This window comes from Molothrus ater, chromosome 10 (genome assembly GCF_012460135.2).
Source record: "Molothrus ater isolate BHLD 08-10-18 breed brown headed cowbird chromosome 10, BPBGC_Mater_1.1, whole genome shotgun sequence".
Lineage (NCBI taxonomy): Eukaryota > Metazoa > Chordata > Aves > Passeriformes > Icteridae > Molothrus > Molothrus ater.
This window is the reverse complement of record NC_050487.2, coordinates 11,032,616-11,051,729: the sequence shown is the minus strand read 5'-3', so window position 1 is coordinate 11,051,729 and position 19,114 is coordinate 11,032,616. Positions and strand designations below refer to the sequence as shown.

The following is a 19,114-nucleotide window of genomic DNA, read 5'->3' as shown; positions in this document are numbered from 1 at the left end:
TCCCAGGAGCTGCTCTAGACAGCCAGTCTAGACAGACAGACAACTGCTCTAGAAGCCAGTCCTGTTCTAACATGTCCAAGTAGGTGAATTATTTCCTGTACAATGTTAGTTTGACCTTAGCCTGGACATTTTTTCAGATCATTCCTGACTTCTAAACACTAACAGTAGTTTGTACTATAATGCTTACCAGTAGGACTAAAGGAGCAGTTGGAAGAATCCTAAGTGTAAACCAGATAAATTAAAGAAACGTTAACTTGACAAAAAATGTTGGACCATCTCAGCTTTGAAAAACAGTAACTCTATTTGCATTGAACAGGCACATAAAATGCTTGGAACTGCTGAACTGATGATGTGCACATCAAAGCTTTATTGGTGGATTTTCTTTTGAAGAGGATTTTGTGAATTCAGCCATTCTTCAAGTGCCCAAATTTCATAAAAGTAGTGTCTTCTAGGTTTGCTAGTTTCACCATGTTTTAGAAAATAAATGTATTTTTGTAATATGCATTTTAAATACTGGTGTGATCCCCAGGTATGCCTGCCACCGAAATCAGCAGAAGCTAAGGCATATTGACCTCCTAGAGAAAAAGATTCTGTGTATCTTACATTATTTTTGTAACACACTTTTCTGTTGCTTGACTATCATAACTGACAATGTCTAAAACGTGACACTTGCACCAGCTTAAGAGGACATCCCAAGGACACAATCCTAATTATACATTCCTGCCCATTTCTGCATTTTGACCCAGGTGCTTTCCCATGTGCTCTCCTTGAGCTGGTTCGGGGTACTAAAGTGCAGGCTTTGTCTGGCAGACGAGTTTGCATCAATTAAACAAGTAGAACTATGTAGGGAGTTTGCATCAATTAAACAAGTAGAACTATGTAGGGAGTTTGCATCAATTAAACAAGTAGAACTATGTAGGGAGTTTGCATCAATTGAACAAGTAGAACTATGTAGGGAGTTTGCATCAATTAAACAAGTAGAACTATGTAGCAAAGGGCTCCAGCCAGAACAGCTCAAGTGCAAAGGGGGGACTGAGGTTGCTGGGTGAGCAGAAAGACTCCACTGCCTGGGACAAGCATCAACTCGTAGAATGGCAGCCAGAGTAACAACTCTCTTTTTTGGGCTGTGTACTTCCTACAGGCACTTAACACAAAGTCCCACCTTTGTTAGTTGAGTTGTGACTACTAGAAATGAGGCTGCAGATTTAAAAAAAGCAGGAAATAAGGTTTCTGAGGCACTAACAGTTGAGGTAACAACATCTCACCTTATGTATCCCACTAAGGCAGTGAGCAAAGTGGTGCAGTTTAGGACTTGTATTTTTTCCCTGTGTGAAGAAGTGCTCTGCTGTTTACCTGTGTAATTATCCATGACTGGAAAACAGGCTGGAGATGGAACTAAAGAGCAAGGAGCACCCACTGCCTGAGCAACTTTGTTCAGATGTCAAGAGCACTCCCATGCAGCATTTGTACATGAACTGCTAAAGCTACTGAGGGTATTGCTTTAGAGCCCTCTCAAATAAAGTATAAATTTCTACCAAGTGTATCTGCTACAAGATATGCCTAGTATGTAACAATGCCACTACTGGATTGGACTGCATCACCTTGGGAAGGTTTATTCAAATTGCTTTCCCTGGTTTTAAGTGCAGCTATTAGTAATTGATCTACATTGCCAGAAGAAATAAGTCTTTTCATTGTAGGCACACTTCTGTTTTGACAGACTTTAACCATACTGGAAATGGCTTCCACTCCCCACCTTTCACAAACTTCTTATCCCTTGCTCCTCAGAGCCAACTGGAAAATTGAAACATATATTATATTATTGAAATATGTATTATATTTATATGTATTATATTTAGAAATATAAGGCAATGAAAATTCAAGGCAGGGATATGCTGTTATGAACCACATTTCTGCCATGCTTCTACTTTGCTCTTCTAAAAGAAAGCTAACCAGCTATTATCCAGAAATGTTTATAAACCACAAGATTAGCAGCAGTGTCTTGTTATTCTTCTGAAATATTAAACATGTACAGACAGGCACACTCTTTCAAAATACCAGGAACAACACTGTGGCACAGCTCTATTAGTGTAAATACAATGCAGTCATTCCAAATGGTTTAGCCTCCTCGTGCACGGACAGGAGGAAGCTGTGAGAACATGTTCTCTGTAACATGAAACCTGCATTTAGGGCAATCTTGATGAAAGACATCAAGCTCCAGCCACATTTAACTGTTCTCATCTATTCTGTCCTCACACATCACCCTAAAGCTGCCACTTATCAACGTTCGCTATCGTGTTCCAAGGACTGCTGCCAGGAACACTACCCTTGCTAGCCTTGCTTTGTACCATGACATTTAAATACCTTGCTGCAACAGCTTTCCACAGCACAAACCAAGGCAGCCTGTGGAGCCAACTTACATGGCTGTGTCAACGTGCTTAAAACAGTCCCTGTGCTAGGCAGCACTGCCAAATCTAGAGGAACCAAAGCTTGACAAGGACACAGGACAAATGAGAATGTGTGTGTAACAAACACAGTTATTTCTCTTACCTGCTGTTATAGAACAACTCTAGATAATTATGAGTAGTACAGTCCCAGTTACTGCCACTGTGCTGTCTAAAACAGAGGCTTGGTTAGGCACAGAGTTTAACAGTAAGGACTCTAACTTCTGATTTAATGCATCTAGCTGGAACCAGATGCAAGTATCATAGAAAAGAACTAGACAGTCTTGGTAACTTTGTCTTGATGTTAACTTTGTGTCGAGATAGAATTTGGGTAGGTGAATAGAAATGCCTTATCTCAGAAACAAATTAGAAACACACACACCAAAAAAAAAAAAATCCATAAATGCAATTGGGTCAGTAGACTTGGTGATTCTCTTGGCAGAAATGTGCATAACTGGAAACAACTGACAGGCATAAGTTGTTAGGGAATTTGAAAACAAGTATTGTGGGGGTTGTTAGTAACCTCCTCACATATCTCAGGGAGCTTTTAACAAACTACCTGAAGAAACTTGGCATTATTGCCAGACCATTTTAATGGTCTTAACGCCCCCATTTCCTATCCTTAGGGAGGAGAGTGCCTTTCCTGTCTCATGTGCAATGTACAACAGGCTCTCTCTTCCATTCTTGGCACCAGCCCTTTGCCATGGTCTGTGCGTGTCCAGAGCTGCTGCCCAGCTCTGGCTGGAGGCAGAGTGGGTGAGGAGGCTGCCCCACAGCCAGCCATGAGAGCACCAGGCTGAAACTGCCTTTGGCCACCAGAACACACACAGTGACACAGAGACTGCCTGGGGGTGGCTTCACTGCACTGTCTCAAACCCAGATAAACACAATTCCTTTTGTACCTTCACCAAGTGGGGCAGCCAAGGCACTTGGAGCTGTCTGGGCATTTCACAGGGTCAGGCTGTTGCAGCAAGTTTCCATGAAGGACTCCAGAACTCATTTCAGATACCTGTGATTGCATACAATCACCAGCCAGGTGAATATTCTTCAGACAGAGGAAAAAGCTGAGTGCATCCACAAACACAGCATATCATTTCATCTTGATTAAACAGAACACATGTACAGTATAAAACTCAAGCTACTGGTACCTTCTAAACTAAATTAAGGGATCCTAATTACAAAGAGAATGCAAAGTTTAAAATTGTAAAAGAAAAAACATAAGTAACTATCATAAATAGTTATGCTTTCTTCTAGATATGTCTGCAGGATTTTCATGGATAAACCAAGGGTTAATTTCAAGTTCAGCACAAGCAGTTTCCCATTTCGAGGCAGCTGGAAGCACATATGATGCTAAATCAAGGTAAATAAAATTATTTTTTATTCAAGAATAGTTATATATGCTTGTGGTACTTTAGTAATCTTGCTATTTCATACCATTTGCATGAAGGAATTGAGATATTATCATGGCTGATTTTGATAGCGAAAAAGTCTCTGTCTTCCTTGAAGGAAAATTATGTTTGAAAGGTGAAATCAACATGCTTTGAACATTGAACATACCAGCTATTTTGTACCTATGTTTCATAAGAATAGAATCACTTTCAAGCCACTTTTCCTGATTAAAACCTTAAATTCTTGCCTGGGCATGGACTACAGATAGATAATTACATGTGGATAAAAGCCTGGTAATATTTCTGAAGAATGCACAAGAATGTCTGCTCTCTAAATGCACTGCTATTTAAGCTCTTATGAAAGAAGTTTAGTCCACACAACTTAATAAGAATTTAAAATTAAAAACCAACAACCAAACAAAAAAACACCATGAGCAAAACCCCAACCTTAAATACGCCTCAGCAGCAGACTTTGCTTGGAGGTTACCTGTACCACAAAAAATGGAAATAGGGATTATTATTTTGGAGCAGGCTCTTTCTCATAACAATTAACAGCTTCATTTTATATTGCAAACATTTCTGTGTATTAAAGAAACTGAGATGGATTTCCTTTTCTTCAGCTTAAGCAATTCTACTAGTTGATTATGAAAAAAAAAGGAAGTCACCCAATATTCTTTTTTATGCAATTTTCCATTGTTTTATCAACTCTCCTAACTAATAGCTGTGTTTACTGCAACACTTTGGGATTTTTCCTTGTTGGTAGCATTTCTCTGACTAAAGGAAAAGCTGAGGCCAAAAAGAAAAAGCTTAAAACCTCCTGAGAAGCCCTCTAAAGTTCCCCCTTTCTGTTGTCTTGCTAGTGAGAATGCAGGGTTGTGTCTGGATGCTGAAGTGGCCTTAGCAACTGGGCAGCTGCTTGCCCCTAGCAGTCAGCAGTCCAGCAGTGCAGCGTCCCGGGGGGAGACACCCTGCTCCTTCAACGAGGAAGATGAAGAGGATGAAGATGAGGATTCTTCCTCCCCAGAATGAGGACAGTAGAAAATGGAATATACAAAATGCTGCTCAAATATTCTTAATGGGAGTTCCTGTTTGGATTTTACTGGTTTCTTGCCTTGGTTTGCACTGTGTTTGGTGAACCAAAATGGAAGCTTCCAGACAAGTTTATCCATAGCTGAAATTGAAGAATTGTGTAACTGAACACAGAGTGACATGTAGAGACAGAGGAAAGTGGGTTTTATAAACTATAAATGAGGAAAAGAACAAAGGCCCTGGAGATTTGGCAAAGTAAACCTTAAGATCATCTTTTCCATTTTGGGACTCAAGTATCTGTCTTCCCCTTGTCTTTTTCAGATGGAGAAGAAAACAGTCAGTTAGTAAAAGCTGATTCTTGTATTGTCTTTTGGCTGTTCTGCCTTTAGAAAAAGGGGGAGAGAGCACACACAAATGTGCTAAAATCATTATTTAAAACTATCTTGTATGAAAGTGGTTGTAGGAAAAAGGGGCTGTTAAAATGTTTGCTTTTTTTCTGTTCAACTTGCTGTATAGAAGATTCTTAAAGTAATATAAATTGCAAGTGATTAAATGAATCTTGAAATAGTTTATATCCATTTTAGATACTCTAAAAGTAACAAGAACCATTAGTATAAAAGGTTCATATGTTCATTTATATTGCAGGCCTAATTTATTATAAGTGATTATTCTTAGCCATTATTAAAACAGTCAGGAAAAAAACCAGTATTCTCTGCACCAGCTTTTTTCAAGGAAAATAAGTAAAAAAGTTGTATTTCTAGATGACAGCGTATTCAGTGTAGCTTCTCCTTTATTGTTCTAACTTTATATAATCCCTTTGATATTAGAGCATGTCTTGTTTTTTTAAAAAAGGCCTCCCTCTATGTTAAGGATCTCAGGCAGTGTGTTTTAAAGGCAGTCCTTTCAGATTTGGGGTGGGCAGGTCACATAACTTTTAAAGTCATAGGCTGAGGTTCTTAGGAAAAAAAATAAGTAATTTCAACAACACATCATTTCAGATTTTGCATTCTGGTCAGCTTGGATTCTGACAGACTTTCTTATCAGTAAATTCAGTTGCACTCACCTTGATGCACCTTTGAAAGTTCAACCATGTCAAACCATGTAAAATAGTCTGTGGCTCAAGTTACCCAGCACATATCCCATGGGAGCTGTTAAACTCAGACTTGCAGCAGGAGGCTGTGTTTTCCATAGCTAACATCACATCCAATCATAAAGACCTTTTAAAAAAACCAAAACCTTGAATATCAATGTAAAATACACTGTAAATGTACTCTTGCCATGGTGTTCCAGTGCCCAGGACTTTGCCTAGCTCTAAGTTAACTGTTTTTCATGAGGTCAATCTTTCCAGTTTTTCCACTGTTGCAGGGGGTTGCCCCACGTCTCAGCTGCCTGAGGCAGCTGTCCTGGCTCTGTTCTGCTCTGGGGGATGGATGAGGTACCTCGTGCTGCTGCTCACTGAGCAATGGCAGCAGCTACCCTGGGCTGCTGGCAGCATCACTCACAGCCTGGGCTGTGTCCACATCCTCTACAGCCAGACCTGCACTCACTCAGGCCAGCAAGATCCAAAAGCACCGAGCCTGAGCTACAGAGAGAAAATGAGGCCCCAGCTCAAGAGCTGCCTGGCTGTGTGCAGGAGTTAGCCCAGGGCTGGCTGCTCACTGGACAGGTAAAACTGTGAGGCACAGACAAGCACCACCCACACGTTTCCATTACAAACAGAAGCATCCAGATAGGAACTTCTCACAGACAGTTCAAACTCCTGCACCTGAGCAGTACCTGAGGGCAGCACCAGTACTAGGTATGGCCCTTGACTGAGCTGTTTGACACAACTGAATAGCAAATGCACAAACTAAAATGCCTACTATGGTACTCACCCTTGGGGCAAGACTGTTCAGCCCATCCTGTGCTCGTGGCTCACAGGCAGCAGCAGACTGAGGGCTTTACACCCCCTCACTTCCACCGAATCTGTAGCACTACCTCCATACCAGAAAAGCTTTCCAGATACAAAAAAGTATTCTTGCTGAGAGAGTCAGTGCATAGAGCCAAGTGGCTCACTTTTGAAATGGAGGGAGAAGGGAACAGGTACTTCACACATGCTACTATGGAATTGTCAGCTTCATGATTGACATTTCATTTAAACAGATCATCACTTTCATTCTTAAAAAACCCATTGCTTTTTCAAAACTGCCCTGTCAGTAAGCTTTCACTGGAAAGGACATATCAAAGGTAACTTATATATGCATGAGCCTAAGGAATTCTTTATGAGGGAACTATCTTCCAGAGTAGTTATGCCACCCTCTCCCCAACAATACATTAGGGACACATTTAACTTTACACTTTCTTCACACTTCCCACTCAAGATCAGTGTAAAAAGAAAAAACAGCAAAACACTAAACAGTTCCTAAAGAGCAGCACTTTGAACTATAAGAACCTGGCAAAAAAAGGCTTCCAGGCCAGAAATGGAATGTATTTTATTAGCAGTCAGTCTGCTTTACAGGGGGAAGATCTTCAGTGACGCCTTTCCTCCATTGATGTCTGTGCCCTTCAAAGCTGCAGCCTGCACAGCTGCTTTCTTTCTGGCAAACATCAAACTATCAAAGTTAAAGATAAAAAATATGGGCGCACATAACATTTATTTGACAGTTGAACCAAGCCTTCAATAGTTATTTTTCCTGGACTAGTTGAATACAAAGGACAAAACAAGTTAGAACATTTAGAAGAGACTTCAAAAGTAAATTCTTTCTTTAGGCTTCTTTGTGCCAAATACCAGTTGAGGATGAAGTTCAACTGAAGCACTGCAGCCTTGTGGCCACACTAAAGTCTGAGAACTAGGAGAATTTGGGACCTGATCCAGCCACAGTCACCTGTGTATGATCTCAGGCAAACTTTTCAATCATTCCTGGTGATCTTAGCTGCCATATTTAAAAAAGACACAAAAACCACAAACCAAAACAGGTAAATGCAAGACCTCACCAAAGGCAGCTGCTGCAATTGTGAGTAACAAGGGGCTTGAGAATATTAACAAACCACAGAGCTCTGACTGAGCTCATGGCAGTGCTTATGCTCAGCTGCTTCAACACACAGGCTGTCCCTCCTGCTGAGAGCCAGCAAACACTTTCCACAATAAAATGGTCATGACCAAGCCTGGTTTTCCCATTTTCTATTCAGTTCCATCATCATCTCCTGTCTCATGCAATACCCCTGACATTCATTGACAGGAATCAAGCAGCAACTGGTACTAGGTCATACTTCATATGAGAAAAAGTTAGCACTTAAATTTTCATTATTAAAATTTATTTAATTATTCAAATTTTCATTATCAAATTTATCTTACATTTAAGGTAAATTTAAGTTATGTTTCTGTGTCTTGGAAGACTCTCTCTTGGTTATACATTCAGGAGGCACTTGACTGCAAGCAATATAATGCTGTATGTAAATGCCTTTATAGCTATTGTGCACTAAACAACTTTATTTCTGGACTAACTATGTGGTGCTTGAAAAATCCAAATTTGATTTAGAAAAACTTGTCAGCTCCACTATCTAGATGAAAAACTACAAGTGGGAGACAGCATTTTTCCATTATGTGGAAATATAACATAATGTTTGTGGATTTTGGTATTTAAAATTGTATTAAAGTGCACCAGTCTTCTCATTTCCACACTGGAATTAATGCCAACAATCCACCTAATCTCAGAAAGTGTGTGTCTCTAGCAAATAAGACCAGTTCAACTGAAGGTATGACTTAAACTAACACCATAAACCCAGTAAAAGCCTTGCTGTAGGTGTTTCCATTTTGGTTAAGGGGTTTTAATTTTTAAACTACAGCTTGCAAATGCCCCTAAATCCTTTTGAGTAGCTAGAAATTGCTGAGGATACAGAATTCCCACAGAAGGGCTTCTGCTGATCAACTATGTCAGCCTGAAGTAACATTATGTAAAAAGGCCTAATAATCAAATTTTAATCCTTTTGTTTTTTTTAAGAAAAATGAGGCCTTCATGTTCGTACATGAAATGATGCTTGAATTTACAATTCCACAGTTAAGGTTTAAAATTTCAAGTGCTCTTTTTTATGGCCAAATCCACTATTTTAATTCGAGAGTATGGCTGAAACTTAACCACATTTGAACTCTAGGCAATACTCCTTTTTGTAGTTAACTGGCCCTTTCCAGCTGAAAATAATCCAGGCAGTTGATGGTAAAGACTTTCCCTTTAGTGAGTTAAAGATGTTTGGGGTTTGGATTCATTTAAAATCAAAGCCAGCACCACAGGGTATGGTGTAGAGAAAACAAACCAAAGCAAGCTACCTTCCTGCCTGACCCACCTCATTTGTATCTTTTCGTTCCAGGAATCTCTCAGGAACATCATTATATTAAATAACCAGATGTAATGAGCTGGGGAAAGACTATGTGTGCTTTTTTAATTTGTGATTTCACAAATTCTAGTAATAGCCATATTTTGAGGTGACATCCTTCTGCTGCAGTTGGGTCACTGAGGCTGAAGGTGTCTCAGGTGCCTCTTGCAGCATTAGTGATGAAGAGGAGAGCGAGAAGCCAAGGGCCTGTTTATGGAGGTTTGTTGTTTAAAATGTGCCACTTCTTGAATTCTGGCCTCTGTCTGCAAGCAATGTACCAATGAATCATTTGTGATGTTGTGGACACCTACCTGAGCACATGAAAAGCTCTAAATAATTCATTTTCTGCTGGCAGGTGTTCACACAACCCAATCCTGATACCATAAAACTTCATGAAACTCAGTCCTTAGACTTAACAAAGTTCCCAAATCAGATTATCTCTTTCCTGTCTGTTAGAATTTTGTCTGGTGAGTACTTTTAAGAGGCTGTGAGTAACTCTTCTCTCCCCAGTCCAGATATATTGCCAAAAACTACCCATAACCAATGTTACTCCCATTCATTCACTCCCTCTGCAAAGGATTATTGTCCTTGCAAGTCACTGCTGAGCTGTGTGTGCAGGAGCCCCCCAGCTCCTTCAGTCTGAGTGCCTGAGGGGCCATCCACAGATCCCTTCCCAGCTGGCACTGACAGGGAGGGGAGGGAGTGCTCATCACAACAGACTGCCAGGAACAACTGAAAGGGCTGTTCACTGCAGCTGGATAGTCACTCTCCACCTTCAGTACACCTACCCTGTCTGCCCACCCAGAGATCAGACAAAAGCAAAACGTTTTCTTTCCTACTTCCATATTTTTGAGAGTACCAAAGAATCCAACATTTAGGATATCCAGCTCAACTGCAGGACACCAAAAATCCTTGCTCAAAATTGGTGAGAAGTAACATCTGAGATCTAACCATCCAAATCCCAGGGGAAAGCCTCCTACTAGAACCAACATGGAGCAAATAAATACTTCTGCATTTATCTAAGCAGAAAAGCAGACTGACCTGGGTCAGGTCAGTATCTGTAACAGAGCCATGATAATTCCAAGCAGACACAGGAACATCCCAGTAGCCCAAACTTGCATCTCTAAGATTCTTAGTCCTCTGTATTGGCTAGAAAAGTGCAGTCACTTAAATCTGATTTCTCTAAATGCCATTCTTAAGAACTTAACATTCTCCAGGTATGGGTACTTTAGAAATATGGACAGTGTGGGATAGCAGGATACAGCAATGTCAAATTTCAACCCAGTTGTAGCTGCAAATCAAACTCATCTATGCAGAAACTTTCCAATACAGATTGAGTTGGTTTTAGCCCATTTTCCTCTCCATGGTGAGTGAAACACTGGTCCCTCACACTGCCTGGTTCCTGTGCTGCCCTTCCTGCTGACACTTTCAGGTCACATACAACTATTCTGAATGGCCACAAAAGTTAAAATTATCAGAAAAGGTAAAGTCCACAAAACCAGTCTCCAGGCTTTTTGATGGGTTTGTTAAATTGCTATTGTAACTTTAACAATTAGTAGATTTGGTCATACTAATGCAAGGATTAAGTGGATCTCCCAGAATTTCCCCAGGAAAACACCAGCTGAATCACAACCCATCATACAAGTTTCTGAAACATTCCCTTGTCCTAAAGGCCAGGCTGTATACATGAGAAATACTTCAGAGAAGCATATGCAAATGGTATGACACTGTGTCTCACAGGCACCTACTGTACAAAAAAATGAATGCTACTTTGAACAAACCTGTAGGATGTGAGCCTGTCCTCATTGCTCAGGCCCCTGACTGCAGACCCTGCCCTGGCACCAAGGCACAAGCTTTGTGTTTGCATATCTTACTCAGCATCAGGAGAACCTGGCCAGCAAGCACAGGCAGAGTTTTACACCAGGACTGGCTTGCTGGCACCTGGGGATGATCTGGCAGTGGATGAGCCCTTGGCAAGGATTGTTGCTGAATTCTGAACGCCTATGTGCCATCAGCCCGTGTTCTGAAGGTGCTACAACATGCAGCAAGGGGTAGAAAAGGCAGGTCTGGCCCTCCTCCCTGCCCTTACAGTAGCACTTTTTAATATCCACTATATTCTACATGGAAGTAATTGTAGAGCACTTCCTTTTTATATTTAAAATGCAGAAACCACTTGAAAGTCTATTAACTTTTAAATTAAACTTCTTTTTAAGAACAAGGCCAGTCATGGACAAAGCTATTTAATGACCTCCAATGCTGAACTGAAAGCAGGGTTTTGTAAACATGGTGGGTGGGATGAGGCAAATCCAATTACAAGCATGCTAATTATATGGGACTTTAAGTTTTAATTATTTTTTTTAATCTAGTCATCTTGCTCTCCCCAAGATGTGTATTGGCACAAAGGGTCACACAAACACTTTGGTGGAAACTTCTCCCTTTTCTTGTGCTAAGCTCTTGTATCTTCAGGAAAGCCCAAGTTTCCCATTCATCTTCATTTGCTGCATATTTTTGAATTCTCCATAGATTTCTCTCTTTCCAAATACCTATAAATTATAAACTAAAGTTTTATTTTTGCAGAAAGTCTGCTATTAAGCTATGCTGATTTTTTGTCCTGAACAAATAGTGTTAATTTCCACTACCACATTGTACGTGGCTAGGAGTAGTGTAAAAAAATGTGGTAGTATTTTATGTGCTTTAAACACTGACAAAGATATAAAGAAAAGTGCATATACAAAGTTTTACTTTCCTAATAGGAACACTGGCATTAGCAAATAGTATATTTGAACCAATAGGAAATATTACTTTGTAGTAGCAAACACTTTGTAAATAAATACTTGTTATTTTTTTAATGGAAATTTTATAGAAGCTTTTTCTGTATACTCAATTGATCCCATGTTTACTGAAAATGCTGCAAGTGGGAATTGTACATTGTAAATGGGGGCGGGGAGCAGACAGTCTGGCTGAGGTGAAAGCTGTGTGAGCTTTGGAGAAGAACAACCAGTTTTCTGTGAACTGAAATGTAAACCTTAACTGTAGAAGAACTGAATAAAAGAATTTCAAGGCAACAGGACTGAGCTTGTCTTTGAGAACACTGCAGAGAAAAGGTTGCTCAAGGTTAACACTGCCAGTCTGTGCACCTCGTTAGGAAAACAAGGAAGTGCCTGCTTTCCATGGGAAATATTGCACCCTCTGGTTATTGAAACACCACAGTCTAGCAACTGCATCCTCCTTGGCTGCTCATTCACAGAAACATCCTATGTCCTTATCCAGGGAGAGGTGCTGGACTTCTGACATGGTTACATTTTGATAACCACAGAATGTTTAGGGATATTGTTGTCCCTATCCATGGAAGACACACACGTCATCTGTACCTAAGAGAAGGCCCAGAAACAGGGTGTTTTCCCCCAGTTTCATGCTAGGTCTATCCTGCTGAACACCCCTCAAACACCTATAGACTCTGAACATATATCCTTCCAAACACCATCCTATTTTGATAGCAAGAATGCAAATGACAAGAATTTAGGCAGCATTAGATGCAGTCCCTCTTCATCCTCTGTGTTGGTTTTCCAACTCTGCCAAATATGAAACATCAGTAATGTCACAGTGCTTGCTTTTCTCCATGTGCACAGAAGACCCATGACTCACTATTTTTAATCTCAAACCAGCCAAAAGTAAAGGTTAAAGACAATAGCAAAGACTTGCAAAACTGTAAGTTCATTCTTGTGTAATAAAGAGAAACTCTACCACAAACTCCTTACATCTAAAATGCAATGGCCTATTTGGGAAAGGATTTTCACTAACAGATTTGGCAAATAACCACCTAAAAACTCTTGCAAAGTCTTTTTAATGGGCAAGAAACACGACTGCAGAAATGAGAGGATGAGAGGGTATAATCTTTATACCACAATAAGAAATTCAGGGCTTATTTATGCTTCTTTAAAAAAAAAAAGTCTAAAAATCCTTACCTTCTTTTGTCAGTGCTCATAATCAGAATGACTCTGAAACATAAAGCTGATGGTGAACCTGTTTAGAATAAATACTGTCCTCTAAAGAATCCTTAGTTCTTTGTGCTGTGTTTTCAGCTGGGGATCTCCTCCCCAAGAACCCAACAAAGCAACTGAGGAGATGTGAAAGCATAAAAGCCCATTTCATCTTTTCTAAGTACTCAGCATGGACCTCTAAGAAGTCTGCAAATAGTGCTCTCTGAAATGACAAATACTTTTGGTTAGAGTTTCTCTGTCCAACCAGATACCATCATACAAACTAGTTTATGTTTTTCTTCACCTAAGTAAATCTGTATGTTTCCTAAAAAAAGGAATCAAGCAATGGTAACTGCTGCAGGATTAAGGTGCTCTGTGCTCATAATGGAAACATTAAGACAACAAATATTGTCCTTGGTTAAAAATAACAGTATTTAAAACTGTATCTTGTTGAATTCCATACATTCTGTTAGAAAGCAAAAATATCTGGAAGCATTCAGGAAAACCAGAAAACCCCCAAATGTGTGTAGGTTTATTATTCATTAAACTCGGTCTCAAGCCCAAGTGTAGGATAGGAGATAAATGTGAACAACACTTCATTGTCCGAGCGCCGTGTCACGAGTGCTGCCCTGAGCCGTGTGATCCGTGTAGGTTGCTCCTGAGGAGGCTCAGCTGTGCTGCAGTGCCCGTCCTTCGCCTGCCGGGGGTCCCACATAATACTGAGCTCCTGTTCTGCTCCTCCGACTGCAGATCGTTCAAAAGGCTGGAAAACCTAATGTCACTGGGACTGCTTGCTGAACCTCGGTTTAGGGCTAACAAAATAGAATTAACTGTTCCTATATATTTCACAGAACTTCCAATCTGTCCCAAAGGTTAGATCAAGTCCCAAATTGTTGAAGGCACTGCTGCCCACTGGTTCTTACAGCTGCCCCCTGGACAACTCGTTGCAGGCTCAGTTTTGTACCATTTCAGCAATCTCTCACCGGCCACTCAACTCACAGACCCATTAAAAAACTGAAAACCACTGTCCCAGGCAAAGCTGCACAGGAAGCGATAGAAAAGCCTACAACAATGAGATGACATCAAAAGGAAGAAGTAAGCAAACAGAGGCTTTGTGTTCTTCCAGCATAAGGCGGCAAAAAGAGCCACAAAATGGCAAAATTGTCAAAGCACCTTTCTTGTACAACACATGAAACCACACAGCCAATCCCTTGGTTCAAATGACATGTGCTAACTCAAGTTTTCATCAACCTGACATAAAGTCCAGGTTATGTAGCAAAGACAATATTACATACAAATATTACATTCAATTAATCTGCCACCATTAACTGAACATTATTTTTCAAATATTAAATAACAAAAATTACATTTAACGCCATATTATGTAAAAAGCAGCAAACTGCATTTTTACAGCAGCTGCTGGCATAAGCAAGATAGTTATTTTTAATAAATAAGCACCACAAGGACATTCGTGCCTTGGCACATTTAGAAGTTAAAAAAACGTTTCAAATGAGTAAACCCCAGGAAAATGTCCTACCATTGACCTGTGTATAATTTAAGTCTCCGGCTCTGCAGAGTGAAATTAAAGCAGCAAGCAGAGCGCCCAGTAACAGGACTGGGCTGAGTGCATGGAGAACAAGTTGCTGCAAGGAAAGGCAGCCCGCGGTGCCTGCCCGCACCGTACCCACGCTGCTCCGCGGTAAAGGTAAGAGGTAAGAGTTATTTTTTAAAGAGGGTAAAAAAGAAACCCGTGGAGCTTTCACATCTGCTAGCATGCTTTAAGGCCACACCTCAGTTAAGCATCAGAAAAAGAGGTGTTTGCATGTTCATGTGTTAAGAGGCAGTTCTTGTGCTGGTTTTGGATGACAGCTTTCGACCACAACACCCTTCCAAGAAACCGCATGCCTGTCTTGAGGAGCCGGCGTGTTTTGCCGAGTTCTCGTGTCTGCCCGTGTGTGTGGCATTGCTGGGGGCACTGCGCTCCCGGCCCGCTCGGCGATGGCTCAGCCGGGGCCGCTCCCCGCACTCACTGCCCTGCACAGCGCCCCCTCCTCTCACCCCGCTACCGCCCCGCAGCTCCCGCACGCCCTCCGTGCTCCGGAGCGGGGCCCCCCGCCCAGCGCCTTCCCCTCCCCGGCTGCAGGGGCACGGACGGGCCGGGACCCGCCCGGCACCCGCGGGGCCGAGCCCAGGCGGGCCGGCGGCCTCTGGCTCCGGTACCGGCGGGCACCGCACCCGCTCCGCCGCCGACCCGGCCGCGCCTGCCGCCCCTGCCCTGCCCACCCACGGTCCTGCGTCCCGCCCACGGTACCTGGGCCGCCCGCCTGCGCTGCCCGCCCGCGGTTCCCGCATCCCGCCCGCCGCTCGGTGCCCTGAGGGGCCGCGCTCGCGCCCTGCCCTCACGGTAACGGCCCGCGCGCGCTCCGGTCGCGCCGCGCCCCGCGCTCCTCCGCGGGCCTGGCGCGCTGGCAGCCTGCGGGAACGCCGCTGCTAAAGCCACCTGTTCATAAACATTCCTGATTTCTGGAGAGTTGGGGATTAGCACCTTAACGCGAAGATAACACTTCCACATTACCATAAACAAGCCATTAAGTATAGTTAATACTAAATTAACCAAGTTGTAGGAAAAGCTGTTGTAACTGTTGCTAATAAGATACGCAGGTTAACACAGCTGCCGGCTCTTTGCAATCGGGATGGCCAGGCTGATGCAAGCCCTGTGAAAGCCCAGGTTTTTATTGTTATTACTTTCAAACCTTCTCACCTTTTGATATTTTCTCATCATCTCATTAGCATGACTAAAGCCGAGTTCTAGACATTCTATCTAGGCTGAAAAACTTCTACTTAATGTTCTGCCAAGCTTCTACCTTGCGTTTTCTGTCATCAGGCAATGCATTAATTCTATTAAATTAAGATTGGATGTGATAGGGCTACTCTGTCTAGAGGCCGTTGCCAAATGACTGAGTCAACTGTATCAGAGCATTTATCAGACAACTATTTGTTGGCCCTTGAGCAGCAAAAGGAGGAGCAGAAGCTTTGGGACTGGCAGAGACGTGCTGAGGTTTGTACATTAACTGCAGACCTTCCAGCACATCTAACTGTACAACTTTGTGTGTGTTCCTGAGATGGCTGGTATTGACCCTCTGTCTATCTGTAGGAAATGCGTGATTGGCATGATGACAAATGGGCACATACACCCAGAGATGCAACAATTCCAGGAAATAAAGCAGTCCTGGATAGTGAAGATTTTTCAGAAATAACTGAAAATTCATTCATTTCATGGAGGAGTGCCCATATTTCAAATCTTTGTAAAATGTATCACCAAGCAGTATATTTTCTGAGTAATGATCCATTCAGAGTTTAAAAATACACTGAACTAAAGGATAATTTAAAAATATAATAATAATTTTAAAAGATAATTGCAGACAAATATACCCCAGTCTGATTATTAATAGATATAATCCCCACAACTGGGAGTTCTCTTGTTTCTATTCAACTGGTTAAACTTGTGTTAGAAAAGTTTATATGAAAATATCAGTAGCAAAAAAAAAAAAGCAATTAAAAAAAAAAACCTTTTCCAGTGTTCAAATTAATAAAAGATAAAAAACCTGAAAGTAACATGTAGTGAAGTCCAAGGGCATGGAAGAGAGTGGGCCATCAGACATTCCTAACCAAGTGGGTCTGGTTTCATGGGCACAGGATGCACATACAGCAGAACAAGCAGGCACCCTGGGGAGGGACTAAGGTACTTCCAGAATTATTTTTTTCCTTCTCCATTGGCATGTTTTTGTAACTATATATAGTGGGTAAAATACTGCATGAATTGGACAGCCAGGAATGTGCTAAAGCTCTCAGACAGTGCTATGGAAGAGAGAAAATGCACATGCTGTACCCTGCTCAGTGCTCCTCAGGCTTGGTGGTGTTAAACTGAACAGAGAAACTGCAGAGCCTTGTGCACTTAGCCCCACACTCCACTGGCCCTTACTAATCACCAGCAATCCCTCAGTCAGTGGAAGAGCTGCTCCAGATCCTTGCCTTTACAGGACTGGCAGCGTGCTGTGTGCTGTTTGCTCTCAAGGAGCTTGGCCAGCAGGGGAACACAGAATGTATTCTGTACGGTGCAGAAGGAGTTAAGGAGCCATGTGCCTGAGTTCCCTGCAGATAAGAACAACGTGAGCCCCCCTGACAAGCCAGGCAAGCAGCTCTGGCTCAGCAGATAGCAGGAACATGAACTGAAGGGGCAAAGACATCTCACAATTCCAACAGCCATTCATATCCTAGGGAGATTTCAGAGAGCTCTCTTGTCATGTTTTAAGCCATGGCTGCATTTCTCTTTGTCAGAGTGCATTTGCCAGTTGCACTGCTGAGTTTTCATATGCAAGTCAGCCTACAGCAGTTTCCAGTAATGGCATCTTATGCAATTTCTGACCTACTTTAACACATTGGGGCATTTGGAAACATGAGATCCACTGCAGCAGCTTTCTGCTTGACAGTGGGACACTGCAGTAGGAAGCCAAGTCTTTAGACTAACACATGGATCCACTAAAACACAGGTGACAGACTATAATTTTCAAGGTATTTGTCAAGCCATTAGCAGCATCCAGACCAATCATCATCTGTATCATTTTTACCTAGAGATCGTGCACATTATTTCAAAAAGATCCAATGGCCAAGGCAGTAAGCTGTTCATAGGCACTGACCTGCATTGCTCTTTCTTGGCCCTTCTAGGCTGCACTTCCTGAAGAACACCTCAAATGAGAGCAGTGTGTGTGACTGATGATAAACCATGACCTGGGTAGCAGTACAGGATCCTCTCTCTTGGCCCACCAGCCAGCTGTGTTCAGAAGAAAGGTGTCCTCTTCTATACATCCTCCAAAACTCCAGCAACCTCAGAGAACTAAAAGTTTTATCAAAGGAGATCTTTGACACACTTTCATTAATTCCACTACCAAATGTTACCTAACTACTAACAGGGACCTAACACTACTAAAGCTTTTTCACATTCACAAGAACACTTAAAATGTTAAGAGAACTTGGTACTAAATAAAAGCCATTAAAATATTTATGGCGTTAAGTGCATCTGTCCCATTTGTAATTAGGAGTGAAGTGGCAGTTTCTGAGGTTAGAATCTGCAGCCCAGCAGGTTTAAGAGAGACCTTGTTAGGGACAATAAACCCTGGAGGAGTTATCACTGTAGGGGCTCTCTTGTGTCAGAAGAATAGAAATAGCATAATACGCTCACAAGTCACATAACATTTGGGTACTGAAGGACACATTTTTGTTCCGTACACGTGTAAAGCAAATTCAAAAGAAGATAATCCTCTCTAATACACAATATGCATGGCTAAGTAAACTTTCTATACTTGAATATGAAGATTTTTTGTTCCAAATACATTGATGACCATGAGCTTTTTAGGCAAGAAGGGAAGTCAAAGCTCCTGCTTGCAAAAGTTTTTAAGATTAAAACTTTGGGCATTCTGTGGTTTTTAAATCCACACTCAGAGCTGCCCACATACTCTTCTCATTTAGGATTTTTCCAGAAACCCTTAAATTATGCAGTTTTCTCCATCACAGGCGACCTACCTCATTTTTTAAGAAGACCAAAGTGTACCTTCTGATGCAAAGTTCTTGTTCCACTTCAAGCTCTATTTAACTCAATCTCTCCAAAAATAATGATGAATAAACTTCACAGAGAAGTAAACTTAAATAGGGCAAATCCAGGTTCAGTACCAGGCTCCTGAGAACACTGCATTTAAAGAACTGTATGAAGTCATTCAGCAGGACTTGGTGCTGAGAAATATATTTTTCCTTTCCAAATCTCCTACTGAGAAAGAGGCAGGGTGCAGGGGATTAAAAACACAAAAAACAATACCCACCCTCCCCACTCTTGTTTTTGTTTCCATACTGATTCACAACTCCTTTAGTCTAC

The 19,114-nt window shown here is 41.7% G+C and overlaps 1 protein-coding gene across 3 annotated transcripts in view; it reads left to right on the top strand.

The window, feature by feature from the left end:
- Positions 1-12,273, top strand: part of TFDP2 (transcription factor Dp-2) — a 53,941-nt gene extending 41,668 nt beyond the window's left edge. For all 3 annotated transcript variants that reach the window (XM_036388988.1, XM_036388987.1, XM_036388986.1), the window contains 2 exons: positions 3,696-3,801; positions 4,690-12,273. In XM_036388988.1, coding sequence (XP_036244881.1) covers positions 3,696-3,801; positions 4,690-4,858 — 275 coding nt within the window. In that variant the 3' untranslated portion in view covers positions 4,859-12,273. The remainder of the gene's footprint in view (positions 1-3,695; positions 3,802-4,689) is intronic.
- The last annotated feature ends 6,841 nt before the right edge of the window (positions 12,274-19,114 follow it).